The 17,720-nt window shown below is 42.4% G+C and overlaps 2 protein-coding genes across 2 annotated transcripts; both read right to left on the bottom strand.

Moving 5' to 3' along the window:
* Positions 1 to 1,582: 1,582 nt before the first annotated feature.
* Positions 1,583 to 5,311, bottom strand: LOC109476912. Its single transcript, XM_019777930.1, has 2 exons — positions 5,301 to 5,311; positions 1,583 to 4,190 (listed from the first exon to the last, which is right to left on the bottom strand). The coding sequence occupies exons 1-2, from the start codon at positions 5,309 to 5,311 to the stop codon at positions 1,583 to 1,585; spliced, it is 2,619 nt and encodes an 872-aa protein (XP_019633489.1).
* A 4,401-nt stretch (positions 5,312 to 9,712) lies between these two features.
* Positions 9,713 to 17,366, bottom strand: LOC109477158 (coadhesin-like). The gene is made up of 9 exons (XM_019778220.1): positions 17,083 to 17,366; positions 14,219 to 14,416; positions 13,704 to 13,850; positions 12,979 to 13,149; positions 12,323 to 12,493; positions 11,851 to 12,039; positions 11,171 to 11,353; positions 10,480 to 10,662; positions 9,713 to 9,942 (listed from the first exon to the last, which is right to left on the bottom strand). The coding sequence occupies exons 1-9, from the start codon at positions 17,147 to 17,149 to the stop codon at positions 9,728 to 9,730; spliced, it is 1,524 nt and encodes a 507-aa protein (XP_019633779.1). The 5' UTR covers positions 17,150 to 17,366; the 3' UTR covers positions 9,713 to 9,727.
* Positions 17,367 to 17,720: the final 354 nt, after the last annotated feature.

Below are 17,720 nucleotides of genomic sequence, written 5' to 3'. Positions count from 1 at the left end.
ACATCCTGTCTATAGTTTTCAAACATTGGGTCGTTTGTTTTTTTAGTATTCTCTGTACAAATATATGCAGTAGAGAAAGCCGTTACAAACATGTAAGCCTTAAAATCTTGTTGCATATTCTTTTTTGTCTGAACCTTTGTACCACTTCAGCAATCATAACATACCAACAATGTATTTAATGGGTGAAAAGTACATGTACTTAACATTTTACATGCATTTCTTAGCTGTAAGATACTATATACAGCTGTGAGTTCTTTTGCCAATGATTATGTAGTGAACTACATTGTCAACTGTGCCACAGGTTGGGTGAATAGCAGGATGCATACAGTAGACTGAATGGTCTGATACTGTCACAAAGTACACAGTGGATGCCCATGCAGGTTTTAAATGTTAGACGTACATTTTATTGCAGAGAAAAGGTTGCCATATCATAATACTGGTGCAATGAGCAGAAAGCAGCGCTGTTTTCTATGTACTGAAAGTGGCTGGCAGTATATTAAAACTCTTGATGAAGTTTGTACATAGTACCACTGCAGTCAGCCTGGAAAAATGATGATGCCGAATGGAGATTTTTATTACTACTGTATATAACTTGAAGGTTTTATATATCATTCCTCTTGTTTGGAGGATACATTCCTTTATGCCATACATGTTTATATGGTTATGATTATTTGAAGAAATCATTAAACTTTTCTGTTGAAGGTACCTCCAGGTCTTTGTTGTGTTTTTTACATACAATCTAGTATCAATGTTATGATTTTCTACTGACTGTACAGAATACATGTAGTTAAATTGTGTTGTTAATTCAAGATTAGGCCTAATAGACTACTCTTGTTCTTGGCATACATATTAATAAACAATGTACTCAGTATAATCAAGGGCTTGCTAACTAAATCCAATATCAAATGTTATGATTTTCTAGTGACTACAGAATACATGTAGTTAAATTGTGTTGTTAATTCAAGATTAGGCCTAATAGACTACTCTTGTTCTTGGCATACATATTAATAAACAATGTACTCAGTATAATCAAGGGCTTGCTAACTAAATCTAGTATCAATGTTATGATTTTCTAGTGACTACAGAATACATGTAGTTAAATTGTGTTGTTTATTCAAGATTAGGCCTAATAGACTATTGTTCTTGGCATACATATTAATAAGCAATGTGCTCAGTTCCTGGGCTTGCTAACTATAAATCTAGTATTAATGTTATGATTTTCTAGTGACTAGTATAGAATACAAAATTGTGTTGTTGATTCAACACCAGGCCTTATAGACTACTCTTCTTCTTGGTGAAGTGGATCAGTTCTGTGTTATACAGATTTACAATTTTTCCTATCTTATACTTCATTCTGTCAATGTCTTCTGGAATCCTATGGCACTCTTTTCATTCCTGAACTCAGAATGTCTGTCCAGGTATGTTCGTAATGTTCCATGTGGTAGTCTTGTACTGTTGGCACAACTTGGCTGTAAGGCGAAAACTGTCGACAGTAATGCAGACATTGGTCATATACTTTCCGCACCTACAATTTTACATGTCTGCAGTATATTTTACACAGACAGGTGTTGATTATTTGTCATCAAATTGAACCCTCTGTCCCTGAGCCCACTTCTTTGAGACATCCAGCTAAGATACAAGGAGCATCTGCCTTCACATAAGCCTCGAGCATGATCTTGTTGTTCTTGATGTATCCCTTCTGTGGATCACACACCTCATGCCACGGCATGAACTTGGAATACCCCCAGTTATCACCATTCTTGTAGAAGACACGATTCACTACCATCTTATGAATGTTTACCCCTGCCTTCTGTGGGATCAGCCGAAACTCGACTGATGCACGACAGGACCAGAAGCTGTTGGAATTGGCATCACACTTCAAGTAAACGCCAAGAGTCTTCTTGTTTGGTGGCTGGCTTTTGGTGTCCTCTTCATGCTTGGCCAGTATTTTCCATGGCAGGTTACGGACAAAGACCGGGTTACTGTACCGCCTCTCTAGCTCTTTGACTTCACTGAAGTTCTCCACAGTGAAATGAATGGTTGCCTCAGCTACTGACTCAGTCTTCTCATGAATTTCTTCACCAAAAATGTTGCCCAGGGCGATTTCCTTCATTCCACGAGGAGCATCTGCCTTCACATGGGCCTCCAGTATGATCTTGTCATCCTTGATGTATCCCTTCTGTGGATCACACAACTCATGCCACGGCATGAAGTGCGTAGTCCCCCCGCTCCTATCTTTGTTGTAGAAAATCTGGTCGATATTATGTGTCAATGGCTGCACACCTATCTTCTGAGGGATCAACCGCAGCTCAGCTGAAGCATGGCAGGACCACAAGCTTTTGGAGTCGGCATCACAATGAAGGAAGACAGCAAGGTTCTTGTTGGGTTGCCACTCACGTGACTGCCAGGCATACTTGGAGTCACCAGAGGGTTTGGCCAGTATTTTCCATGGGAGGTTTTGGATGAAGACTGCATGACTGAACTTCCTCTCTGTGACCTTGCTGACATTCTCCATGGTGAAACGAACAGTTGCCTGACTTTGAGGCTCTTCCTCCATCTCTTCGCTGTCAATGGTGATCTCCTTCTCACCACATGGAGCATCTGCCTTCACGTAGGCCTCCAGTATGATCTTGTCATCCTTGATGTATCCCATCTTTGGATCACACACCTCATGCCACGGCATGAATTCCTTCCTCCCCCAGCTGCTCCCATTGTTGTAGAAATTCTGGTCAACTGTGCTAATAAATTTCTTCACACCTTTCTTTTGAGGAATCAACCGTAGCTCGGCTGAGGCATGGCAAGACCACAAGCTTTTGGCATCAGCCTCACATTGCAGGAAGACGGCAAGGTGCTTGTTGTAGGGAGGCTGGCCATTAGGGACATAATAAGGCTCAGCGTATACTCTCCAGGGCAGATTGCGGATGAAGACAACGTTACTGAGTTCCTTCTGTTTGAGCTTGCTGAAGTTGTCCACAGTGAAACGAAAGGTCGCCTCAGCTTGCGACTCTCCCTCCATTTCGTCATCCACAATTTCTTTATCAACAATGCTACCAAGAATGACTCCTTTTTCTTTCCTTTCTGTCTTTGGATCAAACATGACATAGCTGATGTCATCAGGAATGTCTGGGGTTGGGCCTTCCAACAGAGATTCCAGCCGTGACGTGACATCAGAGTACATGTTCATGAGGTCAAAGTCACTGCCATGTTCCACTACTTTCTGTGAGAAGTCCACTGTGCTGGACAGACAGCCTAGGGTGCTCCTAATACTGTCTGCTGTGGCAGAGAGCAGCTTGGAACGATCTGTAGTGATGGAGGCCAGCTTTTCATTCAGCTCAGTCTCATTGCATTTCACAAGACCAGTGAAGTGCTTGATCTCTTTCTTTGCAGCTAAGCCGATGCTCTCTTTGGCTTTCTTGCTCCTTGTATCCAGTTCTGCTTGCTTCTTGGCTACAACACTGGCTCTTTTTTCGTATTTTGTGATTTTCTGCTTGGCAGCTTTCAGTTTGGTCTTGATTTCTGCCCTGACTTTACCTACAGTATCTGCTAGGTAGCCGTACTTGTGATTCTTATGCTGCAGTACAGAGCAATCTCGACAGATGGGGCACTTGCACGTCTCACAGTAGAACTTCATCTTCTCATCCTCATGTTTTGGACATGTAGGCAGTGATTTTGACTTCAGCGATCCTGTCTTGGTGATCAGCTGCTCTTTTAGCTCTACCACACCAATGACTTCATGACTTCGAGTGCGTTTAGCACGGTAGTGTGCTGAGGCGCACTCATCACACAAAAACTCTTCACAAGGGACACAGCCTCGGCTAGCCACATCTTCTTCACAGACATCACACTGCACTTTGTCATCCTCCTTGCTAACCAAACTCTTGTGTGCCTGAACTGTGTCGCTCAAGCTCTGGACAAAGAAGTTGTTCTTGAAACTGGCGACTCCACCTTTTGGAAGTACAGTTTCAATCCGACATGTTGGACAATGAAACTTGTTCTTCACTTTATCTTGTGCAACAAACTTCTTCAGACAGCCCTCACAGAAGGTGTGAAGACAAGGCAGCACCTTGGGATCTTTAAAGGGCTCCAGGCAGATGGTACACTCTAGAAAGTCACTTGATATCTTGCTGAGTATGGCATCTGCCTTTGTTTCTTCCTGAGACTTTGAACCCTTTGTGGGCTTGGAACTTTTTCTGAAACAAAATTATGCAGTTAGGACTTAGATGGCTAACTTCTATTCTTTGCCAATACAGCAACTAGTAATAGATATATAATTTGGTGAAGAAATAAATTTCCAAAAGATTACAGCAATCCATGAGACAGTCCGGGGCTCAAAATACCATGTGCAAATTAGTACAGGTATTTCTGATGCAGATATTCTGATGTCTACCTCAGAGTGTGTAACCTGTTGCAGTCCATGCACCTGATTGGAGGAGGTTTATACATGTAACTAGGTATATGTGGGATTTTTATTTGCTGCATTACCTATAGGCCATGTAGTATAAAAGAAATGATGACAATGGTTTTTGAACTGTTTTTAGTGTGGTCCATACTTTGTAAAGTCTGGGTTGTGCAGGAAAAACTTGTCTATGAGAGAGAATTTTCAATGTTGCCTGCAATAGTGAAGGTATGCAGAAAGAAGTATTTCGAGCCCTGAGTTTTGTATCTTCTGTGAAACTTTTCAAATAAGCCTGTTCATGGAACTGTGAAAGATGAAAACTTGTAAAAAGTTTGAACAACAGAACTGTAAGATAAGTATTTATGTCATTTTTTTCACATACATGACATAGATCACTGCTGTACTCAGTCAGTATTTCGAACATCTTGGGTTTGTAAACGTTACTAAAATTACAAACCTTAGTTTGATTTTCATTTAGTTCTGTTTATCTTTCAGTGTGCCTTGAAAACTTTTCTTGTTTGCCCCCCTCCCCCATGGTAGCTGGACCAAAATTATCCATGGTAACATACGTAACATTCGTCTTGTTTGTGACCTTAGCGTTAAGCCAGACCGGCCGGAATATTACCTAAAAAGGGCTGAAAAAGTGTGCAAAATATCACATTATCAAATAACTATATATATATTTTTTTTTTTAATTGCCAGTGTTGATTTTTGCTGTCTAGAAAAGCGAAAAAACATGTTGACAGTGAAATAAACGACCCGGAAGTGACCGCGAATCGTCTCCCCCATATATAATTTGAAGTCAAACGCTCTTCATCTTTTCCCCAGTACCTAAGGCGTCAAGAATTAAGTTCCTATGTAACGTTAACGTCAGAAAAACGATGAAAAATCCCGAATGTTTTACCTTTTCGGCATCTTGCCCAGACCGTCTGACGTCTGATGAGAGACGCGCGAACTAACTTTTTTCCCACCGAAAATCACCACCGTGTGGGATTGTGGGAAATAATTGGGCCATTTAATGAAGGAACCTAAATGGGGTTAAAAGGATTTTTTTTTCGTATTATCTGTCAATTCTGATGTTTTAAACTATTTACATACAATATAATTGTCTTTAAAAATTGAAAAATAACTTTTGTTGGATTATGCTTTTTCTCTTTGTCCAATTGAAAATCCAAACTCCCCTCCATTTTCAATTTTTTTTTCTTAGAACAGTCTAAAAGTTCGCAGGTCACACCGTATAACACACATACTGGGGGCTACAAAATATTTTAGGTTTGAATCTTTATTTCCTAATCAAGTTGCCATATTTGCGGATTGTATATAACGTTAAATATTTTTGTGTTATGCTGCCCTCATCCCGCGAAATCACCGGACGGGTGTTTTTGTTGACTTGACCTCTCATCATACTCGTGGCTGCTTTTCTCTAAACTGCAATGTTTTTAGGACTGGATGTTTTGCATGTCTTTAAATATCTTGCAGATTAAGTCATCAAAACACATCTGGCCAAGGTATTAAACGGTCTAAAAAACGGGCTATTGTGTACATTGTATAACCAATTTAAAACTCCATGGTATAACTACCTTTGTTTGATTGAATGTTAAGTAACGGGCCCGTTAACGTTGTTTTAATGGCTTGGGGCATAGATTGGTGCAGTGTGATCATCGAATTATTTCAAGCAGTGAGTTCACATCGGCTTCATTTTATGGATGACATCCTCCGAACAGCCCCAAACTAGTGCGCGCGGGCGACAAAAAAATCCTGACAAAAATAAAAATGCCACTAAACCACAGGGACAAAGCTGGTATTGTGAATTTGCGGCAGTACATAGCGACGTTTGTGTGTGTGTGTGTGTGTGTGTGTGTGTGTGTGTGTGTGTGTGTGTGTGTGTGTGTGTGTGTGCGTGCGTGCGTGCGTGCGTGCGTGCGTGCGTGCGTGCGTGCGTGCGTGCGTGCGTGCGTGCGTGTGAAGAAGCGAAAATCAATGCGCGCGCGGTGTCATCCATAGAATTAAGTCGGTGTGGCGTAAGGATACAAGGAGAGAAGGAATTACATGAGCCCACCAATATATTTTTTATGGGTTCACCACACCACGAAGTGGTGTGGTGAAACCATATTGCTTTTTCTGATGTTTCTTCTCCTTCTCCTTCTCCTCCTCCTCCTCCTCCTGCCATATCTTTAAATGGATTCAGCTTCTTCATTTTAGGGCCTAAGGTCCTGAAATTTGGTATGGAGGTACAGTGGGCAAATACCCCTAGGCGTTTTTTAAATTATTGTGATACAGGCTTTTAGAATGGTTTTATTTGAGTTTTTTGGCTGTGTTATAGCAAATGTATTACTGTGTTAGTCTGCCTTGTTTACCACGTTTGGGCATGAGTCATCAGAATGGAATGCAGGGCATCAACCAATAGGCATGCAGCTTTCCTCTATACTTCTTGCTGATTGGCTGTTGGGATTTAACTTGATTAACACCTGCACAGAAGCATTTCCATACTGACAGTATGTCTGTATTCAAGTGTTTTGGTAGGCATTTCAAGCTTTCCTGCTCCAGCATTGGAATGCCGGGCATGGACGTTTTTTTTTTTTTGAAAATCAACAGTTTGCATTATGCAATTAAAAATCCTAACCAATAAAGTAGGGAATAGCTATCCAACTGTTGTTTTAGTTGTATTTTACTTCATATTATAGTATAGTATGTAAATCATTGTTTTCCCTTGTGTTTCCCATTCTTTCCCTGCCATGTCGTAAAATGTGGTGAACCCATCGCTGTATTTGCTCCAAAGCAAATATTGGCCTTTCTAGTATTGAAACTGAATTTCTTGACTACAGCATACATGTACAATGTCCCGACTGTGGAACCGCTTACCCAGCGAGGTCACAGGGTCGGCAACCATCTCCATATTCAAGGCCAAATGCAAACACCACCTCTTATCCTGATTACCTTAACACCAATTGTAAATAAAAATCCTCCAACCGTTCCATTTCAACTTTGATCATTTTATCGATTTGTATTGTAATTACACTGTATTGCTTAATTATGTATTGATTGAATTTGTATGTACTTTGTATGTTTATTGCTATTGTAAATATTGAATTGAATTTGTATGTACTAAGTGATATTGTATTTAAGTTATACTGTACTTTGTATTTATGCATTTATGTGTTAGTGGTAGCCGCTACCAGCCTTGTTGCTGCCTGGTTGCCACTTGTTATGCACTGTTGCATTTAAATAAACAAACAAACAAACAAACAATACTAGTAATATGACATGTATTTCTGGATATGCGCATTTCCTATTAGAACGTTGGGTGATATTCGTAGGTGTCAAACCCGCATTGGTTTTACTAGAATTACGGTGCTACGTATACGATATCTGGATAATGTACGAATTCTCCAACTGGGGCCTTACATTTTGACTAAAACGTAATACAAAATGATAAGTATGAAAGGATAACGACTTTACATGAAATAAAAACACATGGAAGGGGACTCGGAAGAAACAACGTATCATTCGTCAACTTCCGTGTTGTAACAAAAAAATATTATATACAAAATAACTTTATAAAACCACCATTTCATATGTACTGTTACAAATCATTACATCACAGTCGCATGTCATTACAATTCTGTGTACCGTAGTGATTGGGCAAACTTCTGAACTTTAAACGTTATCAAATCTAACTTTTTTTACAGTTCTCTTTTTCAATACTTGTGTTCACCATATCCTCTCTACTTTGTGCTGTTTGGACGTCGTAATTTATGTATATATTCTTTGTTTGGTAGTGAAGTGCTGGTTGTTTGTGTGATCTGGCCGGCTACTCCCCGTCCCCACTCCCGCTTCCACTCCCATCGACGTAGTCCTCGTCGTCGTTCGCCGCGGCGTCACACGACCTCGTCCCGGGACAGACGCGAGGCTGTGCCGCATTTCCAGCGCACGTCTCCCCGTTATTCCGCGGGGCAGGGTTGTTGCATCGCCGTACCCGCTGCTGGATCCCCCGGCCACAAGTCGTCGAACACGGACCCCAGGCGCCCCACCGACTCCACTGACCGTGAACTGTAATCAAAGAGGTGCAGAACTTCAGAATTTTAAAGTATCGGTATTGTGCCTCTCCATTATATAGGAAACTTAATTGACACAACAAAAGTACATCGACTTTCGTAAGGTCCTTAACTACATGTAAACATACAGACAGAAACATAGGTACAGCAAAATATAGACGTAGAAGTAGTAAGTGGTGACTGCTGTACGTGTAAATGTTACCATTCTACTAATACAAAATTCATAGATTCTTACCACACATAGACAATGTCAATTATTTCGTTTTGACATTCCGGACTTGATTTGTTTCTACTGAATGTTGTCACAATGCTGTGGCCTGACTAAATGTATCAGCTTTTGCAAGCCGTCTGGTAGGAAATAAATACTAGTAATAACCCCACACGTTGGTTGAAAGCTTGAAGATCTGACTGAAGTTAAGCCATGACTTACCGACGCCTGGTCTTCTGTCCTCTTCCTCTCTCTCCTCCTCCTCCGGGACCTCCCCGCTGCCGCTCCCGCCCACCATGTCCTCGTCATCCCCATCTTCACCGAACCCGGGGAGCTCACCACTGCCCTGTTCCTGTACGGGGAAGCGGAAGGCATTTGGTAAGTGGCCACATTGTCTCAAGCGAGTCAAGCCTCAGGTGTAATTTTAATAGTATACGTTTTGTGAATATAAGTAGGCTGAACCAATGAGGACAATGCACCCGAAGCGATTTCATGACTACCCTGGGTGCCAAACTAGCATCGGGCCGTTAGCCGTTTTCCTTCGGCAGCCAAGAGCCCTTCCTCTTGGGGGAGTCGAGCCCATGCAGGCCCTAATACGGGCTCAGCTCCCCCGTAGCGATAATTTAGATAGGCGGGGGAAGGGCTCTTGGCTGCCGATGAAAAACGGCTAACGCACGGCCCGATACAATGTACTAGTTTGGCACCTCGAGTATTTCATGGCAAGAAAAGTAGATTTTCAAAGTCAATGTTCTGGTCATTTCTTCAGTGTAGTAAGTTGAGTCAACTCAACCCTATCCTGAAATATTTCCTCACTCAGAATAATTGTTGCCTTGTTTTGCCGCGCTGAAATTGCGTCGGATGCATGCCTTTAAAATAAAAATAGAAAATAAGATACTACAGACATATCTTCCCGACTTACCTGGTCGCATCCCTGCCCGTCACCACGTTCACACCCAGACCCATCTGTAGGTATAAGAAAAGGGAAAACCTGTCAAGCTATTACCTTTGTGTGCATGGACATCAATTTGGAAATGTTATAACTCGATAATGCAGGGTTTTAGTTGAGTCCTATCCGGCCATACCTTCCGGCTCTTCGCCTCCTCCGGGAGGACACTGTAGCGGCAGACCGCGGCACCGTCTGTGGTCCACCGCCGACTGCGGGCAGTCTCGGCCCCCGTGCCTTGGAGTTGGGTTGTCGCACGTCCGTACGCGCTGTTGGAACGCTATACCGCAGGTCTGTGAGCAGGGCCCCCACCGTCCCCAGGCACTCCAACCTCCGTCAACTGAAACAAAAGTTAGTGATTAATATCAGTTCATCTTTTTTTACCTGACATTTCCCTTTCTAGCCTCCACCAAACCTTCATATTTTGGATAGTAGAATTTGACAAAAATAGGGTCTGACTGGCTAGGGGAGTCGGTCTACCGTTGGAGTTTCATTTCCCACTCAACTGAGCGGGCAAATTAACGTACTCCACCGTGTTTTGGTGTTGCCAGTTTGGTGGGGACTAGTCAGTTTCAAACGTCTACTTGAAGACTCCAAGTTAATGAAAATGCACATTAGTATTATATTCATATATGAAAATATACCTTATGTATGACTTCCTGGACGTAAAACGAGGATCTTCGTCAATATCAACAACAGTTGTAAGAATTAGGAAAGAGAAAAACACCCCTGGTCCCGGGCCGGGGTTCGAACCCACGACCAAACCCGTGCACCAATCCACATGCCGACGCTCTAACGACTCGGCTAAAATGTCTAGACCCATCAGCCGGGTCAGTTAGTAGCGTCCCCACCTTTACACAGTTGTAAACATCCATACCTGCATCCGGACAAGCTGGGAGATTTCGGCACGGTTTGGTTTTGCTGTTCTCTCCCTCGCACTCCCTCCCTCCGTTCTGGGGCTCGGGGTTGTCACAACTGCGCATGCTCGTCTGGAAGCTGTCTCTGCCACACGTTTTCGAGCATGCGCCATAGGGGCCCCACTCACCCCACTGGCCATCCACTGTCGGATAAGATTTTCCATTTTCATAAATGTAGCTCATCTTTGGCGGATACATAACTTCATAAAACTCAACGAGTACGTGTATATCTTTATAAAAAAAGGTACAGTTCATTAAAGACATCAAACGTGATTTCAGGACGGCAAAATAAAGATATTCTAGATGCAGAAATCTGACGTTGACATTTAGTGCCATTTCTTAGCATATTTTCGTCATCATTTTGATACTCGAAACATCTGAAATAGCCCAGTAAAATCTACGCAAAGAGTCCCTTTATTTTCGGTACCACCAATAAATGTGTAGAACCAACGAAGAATTTGTAGAACGATACGGAGCAAGCAAAGCAACCGCTTCCGTCAGCGACATAATTATAACGTTTTTTGATTCACAGATATCAGCATGCCACTTGTTGTGCGACCTTTATCAATCTCAACTACGACTTGATCAAAGTAAACATTCACTTGAACTAAAAAAAAAATACATGTATATTGCAGGTCATGTTCACAGTACCTGGGCAGCCTCTGACGTTGATGCAGTCACGTGACTCAATGAGCTGTCCCCTGCAGAATTTCCCGCCAAATTTGGGCCGGGGGTTCCTGCAGGCGCGTGAGCGGACCTGGTACCCCACCTGTCCCGTACACGCCTTGGCCGAGCAGCGGCCCCACTGGGACCAGTCCGACCAACCGCCGTCAACTGTACAGGTGCACAACGAACAAGTGTATTCAGTTACGATCGAAAGAGTCATCTTCTTAAAAGGCCCTTAAAGGGGCATCATGTAACATTTTTGCACCAAAAATTGAAACATTTTAACTAAAAAATCTTAGTATAATTGCAACTGACTTCCACTTTTCTACATATTTGTGTAATTATCTCACAATTCTGAAATTTATGGTTGGCCCTAAAAAGGTGCACTCATTTTGTGGCACCACCACAAAATACCAGATAGTAAACAAACATGACTGACAGCCGTATGTATTTCCAGCTTTTAAACAAATTCGCAAGGTGTCATACTACTAGTAGTATTTTGGAATACGGTCGATTCAACTTACTTTGTAAAGAAATGGCCAGAAACTTGACTTTTTGTATCCTCCTAAAGTCGCAGAATACAGCTTTATTATGCCTTTACATTAGCCATTGTAACGCAAAAGATCTTTAGACTATAACGCTAGTTGTGAGTTAGCCTTACTGACCTGGACAGTTGGGCACGCGTGTGTTCTTACACTCCATGAACTGTGAATCGCCGCCGTCGTTTGGTGGACACTCCCGTCCGCCGAACTGTGGGGCCGGACTGTCACAAACGCGCGTGCGCCGTACTACCCCAGTCCCGCATGTCACACTGCAGCTGGACCATCGGCCCCACTGTCCCCACTCGCCGTCAACTGCGGAATCAGGTAAGTTGTCGATTAACAAAGAGAGAAATAAACCTGTATAGCTTTGTACAAAACCTATTTCTTTATTTCAGACACTAAAGCACTGTAGAAAAATTCATATTCAAAGTTCAAAACCCATTTCTCTTCGTTCAAAACCCATTTCTCTTCGTTCAAAAACCGTTTCTCTTTGTTCAAAACCCATTTCTCTTCGTTCAAAACCCATTTTTCTTCGTTCAAAACCCATTTCTCTCCGTTCAAAACCCATTTCGTAACTGACGGATAAAAGTCTCACCAGGACACGGGCCCACGTTACAGCGCTCTCTGTCGCGCGCCTTCCCCGCACAGTCATTCCCGCCGAACTGGGGCTCCGGACTGTCACACTGCCTCCTCCTGCTGCGCGTAGACTCGCCGCAGGTGGCGCTGCAGGCGCTGAAAGGTCCCCATGGTCCCCACTGGCCGTGAACTTGAAAAAAGAACATGTAAAATTTGATAACTTCAACATTGAGATGATAATCAGATGGCACTCATGTCCATATCGTACATCTCGCGTTTTTTTTACATAAGCACCTTAAACTACTAAAGGGACATTTATTTTCACACAAAAAATGAAATATTCTAATTTCATAAAATCTTAATGTGATTTTGATTTTAAAACTTCCTCTTTTCAACATATTTATGCAATTATCTCACATTTCTGACATTTATGATTGGCACTGACCGTTGTGTTTCCAGCTTTTGAACACACTTGTAAGGCGTAATATTTTGCCACCTCCAGTTCGAAATTCCTGAATGACACTTACTTGCAACGGAGTAGGATTGATTCAACTTACTTTGTAGGGAAATTACCAACAAAAATTGTATCGTCCAAATGTTACATAGTGCAACTTTAAGTTTCCTATACTACAGAAATATCTTAACAAATACATTTGTAAACATGAAGGCACTTACCCGGACAGGGTCCCTGGTCACACCTGCGCAGTTGTAGAGGTTCTCCCTCACAGTCCCTCCCCCCGTACTGAGGGGCGGGGCTATCACACAGCCGCACCCTCTGGTGTAACCCCGCCCCACAGGACACACTGCACTGTCCCCACTCCGCCCACTCACCCCAGCTACCCGCAACTGGGAAAGATGTGGGTTTAGAGGTTACCGTTACATTATACAACAGTAATGCAGTAACGCTACCTGTCAATGTAAATATTGCTCAATTAATGCAGTGGAAAATGAAACACATTCTGAAAAACAGTGTATTTACTACGATATCGACGGAAATTTAACCAATTATTTTAAACAGTTGCCACAATAATCTCCCATCCTTTTACTATCTAGACGATCCCCGAACATAAACACTACATTTCTACGTATACTAAGTTCACACAATACCCACTCTTTACACAAAAACGAGGGAAAATTCATTACCCACTGCCCTCAAAGGAGGAGTCAAATCCCATAGTAGCAAACGTAGTAGTACTAGTATCATATAAGATGATGAGACATGTTCTCTATTGCTTCACTTTACTAGTCTGACACTGTGTGTGCAGTTAGCCGTCGGGCATGATTTTGCAAAATAAAGAATATTATAAAGGTACATAGACATCCTAAGCGAGACCAACGTTGTCTACAGCTCGAAGCCCCCACCACGAACTTAACTACATTGCACATGATATACTACTGACCTGGGCATGGATCCTGGTCACACGGTCGCACCTGTGTCTCGGGACCGTCACAGTTTTCCGGGTCGCCCTGACACCGCCTGCGTCTGTACTGCCACCCCTGGCCACAGCTGGTAGTGCAGCCCTCCCAGCCGCCCCACTCAGTCCAACCTTGGGGGACGGGAGCCAATAGCCAACCATAAGCGAAGATTAGGCCTTTAGGTGTAACACACCAGTTTTGTACAGTAAGTACAATCTGCGTAAGACCAGACTGTAAGGTTTGAATAGAAGGGACCCATATGTGTTTCTGCACCTCATGTTGTAGTCATCTTAACTTCAGAACGCCTTTATGGATTGTGGTGATATTTGGTTTGTTGATAGGTCGTAGGAAGACAAAGGTCAGATTCAAATATGGGTCTCCTGGTGGCTGACCTTCGTACAGCAGCAGAATTTCCTTTTTTGATCTTTTGATCTATGAGTCTTGACTAGTGTGGCGTAATCGCTTATAACTGAATTATGAAGAAAAAAAGCACACCTACCTTCCCTTTCTTCATCATCAGCAGCCCTGATTTCAGCACAAGGTACGCATCTTTTTCCCTTCAGGTTTCTAGAATATCCCTGCGCCAAGGGCTCTTGACTGCAGCACTCCTCTGCACTACTATAGTCTCCATCCGCCTCGATCTCTTCCGAACACCTTCTTGTGGCAGGGTCGAATTTGCGCCAACACACTTTAGCTCCTAAATGATACATAATTCACTTGTCACCATTATACTCTTTTTCGTAAGGGATACTAGACAGAGATTGCCCAATACTAGACTGTCTTTCACTTTTCTCTCCATATCTGCTTGGAGATCCTTAGATCTTGGTAGAGACATCTATAGTAATATCCACGACACGTGACGAATATTTGATTTGCCAAAATATTACTGTATGACAAAACATCAGAAGACCCCAAGCCTTTATCAATAAAAATGACAAATTATAAGTTTTCTGATACGGTTTAGCTACAAAGTAAACACTTATGACTGTTGTGACATGTGTAAATCACGAATCGAGTTGTTTATCCTGGTAATCGTCTCACAATTGTCTGGAGAGATTTATTGTGTATTTAGCTAATGGTGGCCTGTTGGGACTTTTAAATAACGACATTCTAAAATACACACCGATATAATGAGGAAAAGCAGCAGTATTTACGACATGCAGTGACCTTGCGAAAAGGGATACAATGATAACGTTGAGGAACAAAATCACGATCGTTTCATAAAACAGAACTGAAAACTTCGTCTTTTTCTCGGAAAAAAATGTGCCGCTGTGATATACAGGGAGTTTCCCAACAGCTGTCCTTTCTCTCAATCTTTTGAGTGTATAGCACTACGCAAGTTTCCATATGCATACACGTTGCACGCGTTATCGGTTTCTACTACTGCTATTTAACGACATCACAGCTGAAACGTAGCCAGCTGTTCTATTACCCAGTTTCCACAAGGAAAACTGAGTCACCCTATACCGACTAAAGGAGGAATCTCTGGGGAGATTTAAATAAAGATGGAGAACAAACGTTTTGCCTAGTACTAGGTATGCGCATTTTCGCCGATTTACGTTCGCCAGATTTACAGTCATTAGGTATAGACTAGCCTGGGTACCTACCCGGTTAGACAGCCGTATACATTTTAAACACAGATGATTAAAAGGTTCATGCGTTCAAAGATAACCAGTGTTTACACTCTGTAGGCTTTTACGAGGAGAAAGAGACAGGACGGGCAGCTCTTTTTTAGCAACGTAGAGATACCGGCGAGCCTACGAAGGTCAGGCTACGAGGCTGTTATCCCCTAGCCTCTACCAGGCACCGCGGATCGCTGGAAAAATAGTAGAAATTGGCCGAAATAAAGGAATAATATACCAAGGGAGGTAGCCGGCCAGAGAAGATCCACGGTAGAGGCTAGTTATCCCCTAGTGTGGACTAGTGAATAACTAATCACTAATCTCCAAGCAGATGTTTCGGTGGCTGCAAAATACAGTATAAGATTGGCCAGGCAGTATTAATTGGCCAGTTGGGTGGCAAATTGATAAAGTCTGGCCATTGGGTACATGCCTGGCCAATTTGATACACTAACTGTATTTTGCAGCCACCGAAACATCTGCTTGGAGATTACCCGTCACCATGGTAACGGTGCCTGTGGGGGTGAACGCCCCCTGACTGTGCGCGGAACAGGAAGAATCTGTCCCGTCAGATAAACCAGCTAAAATCCGAGGACATTCCAAGATGGCAACCGTCATCTGGGAAAGTACACTGGCTACTCGTACGTACTGCACGTGCTGGTATTGTCATTAAGTCCAGAAACTGTTAGATGCAGCGTACTAAACTCGACAATCAGCCTACTTCATTCTCATTACGAATTCGGTAAAAGTTGATAAGAGATTTACAAATACCACTACTTTAAAGGCGTTCTTGAGCCCAGCTATAACTTGCATTTTAGATGCAATTTGAGAAACAAGGAAGTGCAAGTACGTGCAAGGAATTACGTAATATTTATCGTAACTGAAACAACGCTTGAATGGACAGTATGAACTCATGCGGTGACTCAACAATAGCTATCAATAATCTTTTATGGGAATTTGCGATTCTGCTTTTTGTTGCGCTTAATTGTTTTTAATTTGCAAACGTAACAACACGATTTGCTAAGCAAACACAAAAGTATTCATCCCGTTTTCTGGGAAGACAACTGTGAAAACACCCGTTTTTTTCTGGGAATCAGCAAGTATAAACACAGGAATCTATCGCTGACTACTCATCCAAGAAATCGCTCCGTTTCCTTGTGGATTGGGTTTTTGTGCCCAAGGCGATTTCAGGGTAGTAAATCTGGATTTTCATTTTTTTTCAACGTAGTAAATTGAATCAACCCTATCCCATAACATACTGATATCTGTTAGGCACAAATGTGATGTCACTGACGGAAGACGGTTGCCGCAGTCAGTGTTTCGTATCGTTGGTTGGTTCTAGCTATCTATCATTTGTGGTAAATAAATGAACTCCTAGATCCTCGTTTTGCTTGTTTAGGGGCTATTACAAACGCTTCAAGTATGAAATGATGACGGAAATGTACTAAGACATGACAGTAAATGTCAATATTAAATTTCCTCATCCAGAATATTTTTTGTATTGCCACGCTAAAATTTCATGTGATGCCTTCAATACCAAATCATACCGTGACCGTTTTACAACAATCTTACATATAATGTACCTTTAAAAACTATAGGCAGCGATATATATCTGTCGTATAGTATGAATAAAACGTCGCTAATATGAGTTTATCTCGGCTATTAATTTATACTCTAGTACGAAGTTATAAGGCATCATAAATGTATAATTTACGTAGTAGTACCAGTGGTGGGTTACACTTACCTGACACGACGTTTGCCAAACATACAGCGTGCAGGAAAAGCAAGAAGAGTCCGCTTTTTTCAGCCATGGTACGCCGTGTACGGTACTCTCTACTCCGAGCTTTGAAAAGAAGTACTTCGAAATAGTGAAGAGCCACGCCAGCTGACGAGTTTTGTACACTCACGTGGGGAAATCACCGTTTCTTTTCCAGTAGCTCGAGTCATCAACAGGAAGGATGACGTTTTCCGTGCTGAACAGGGAAGCTGAGGGGAAACCACGCGCGTGCTGGCACAGGCGTAAACCGGAAGTTCCCTCTCTGACTTTCCCCACAACCGGAAGTTCTGACAAGATGTTGGCAAGAGTGGATCAGTGGCGGGGACTCTGACCTTTGGGAGGAACCTGAGGCGATAAGTGGTTGATCTCCAAGCAGATGTTTTACGGGGACCGTTTGTCAGAAAAAAAATCTGCTTGGGGAGTAAATACATAATTTGTATGGCATTGTATAGTAGTAACGATTTGGAAAAGCCGGGCGTTGTGCTTTCCCGATGATAGCTACTAAATGCAGGAAGAGGGAGGATGATAAAAAGAACCTAAAATTGCAGCAGGCCCCATTCGATAAAAATGACGATAGATGGATAATTAATTAATTACATGTAATT

The sequence above is a fragment of the Branchiostoma belcheri genome, unplaced genomic scaffold (assembly GCF_001625305.1).
Source record: "Branchiostoma belcheri isolate BF01 breed outbred unplaced genomic scaffold, Haploidv18h27 scaffold4, whole genome shotgun sequence".
Taxonomy (NCBI): Eukaryota; Metazoa; Chordata; class Leptocardii; order Amphioxiformes; family Branchiostomatidae; genus Branchiostoma; species Branchiostoma belcheri.
This window is presented reverse-complemented; position numbering and strand designations above follow the sequence as displayed.

What these genes read in the sequence shown, in the direction of transcription:
- LOC109477158 (XM_019778220.1), bottom strand. Translation starts at nt 17,149, where the DNA reads ATGGCTGAAAAAAGCGGACTCTTCTTGCTTTTCCTGCACGCTGTATGT. An exon ending in TGATGATGAAGAAAGGGAAG is followed by an intron (nt 13,851 to 14,218) that starts GTAGGTGTGCTT and finishes CCGTCCCCCAAG; the next exon opens with GTTGGACTGAGTGGGGCGGC. An exon ending in TGACCAGGGACCCTGTCCGG is followed by an intron (nt 12,494 to 12,978) that starts GTAAGTGCCTTC and finishes TCTTTTTTCAAG; the next exon opens with TTCACGGCCAGTGGGGACCA.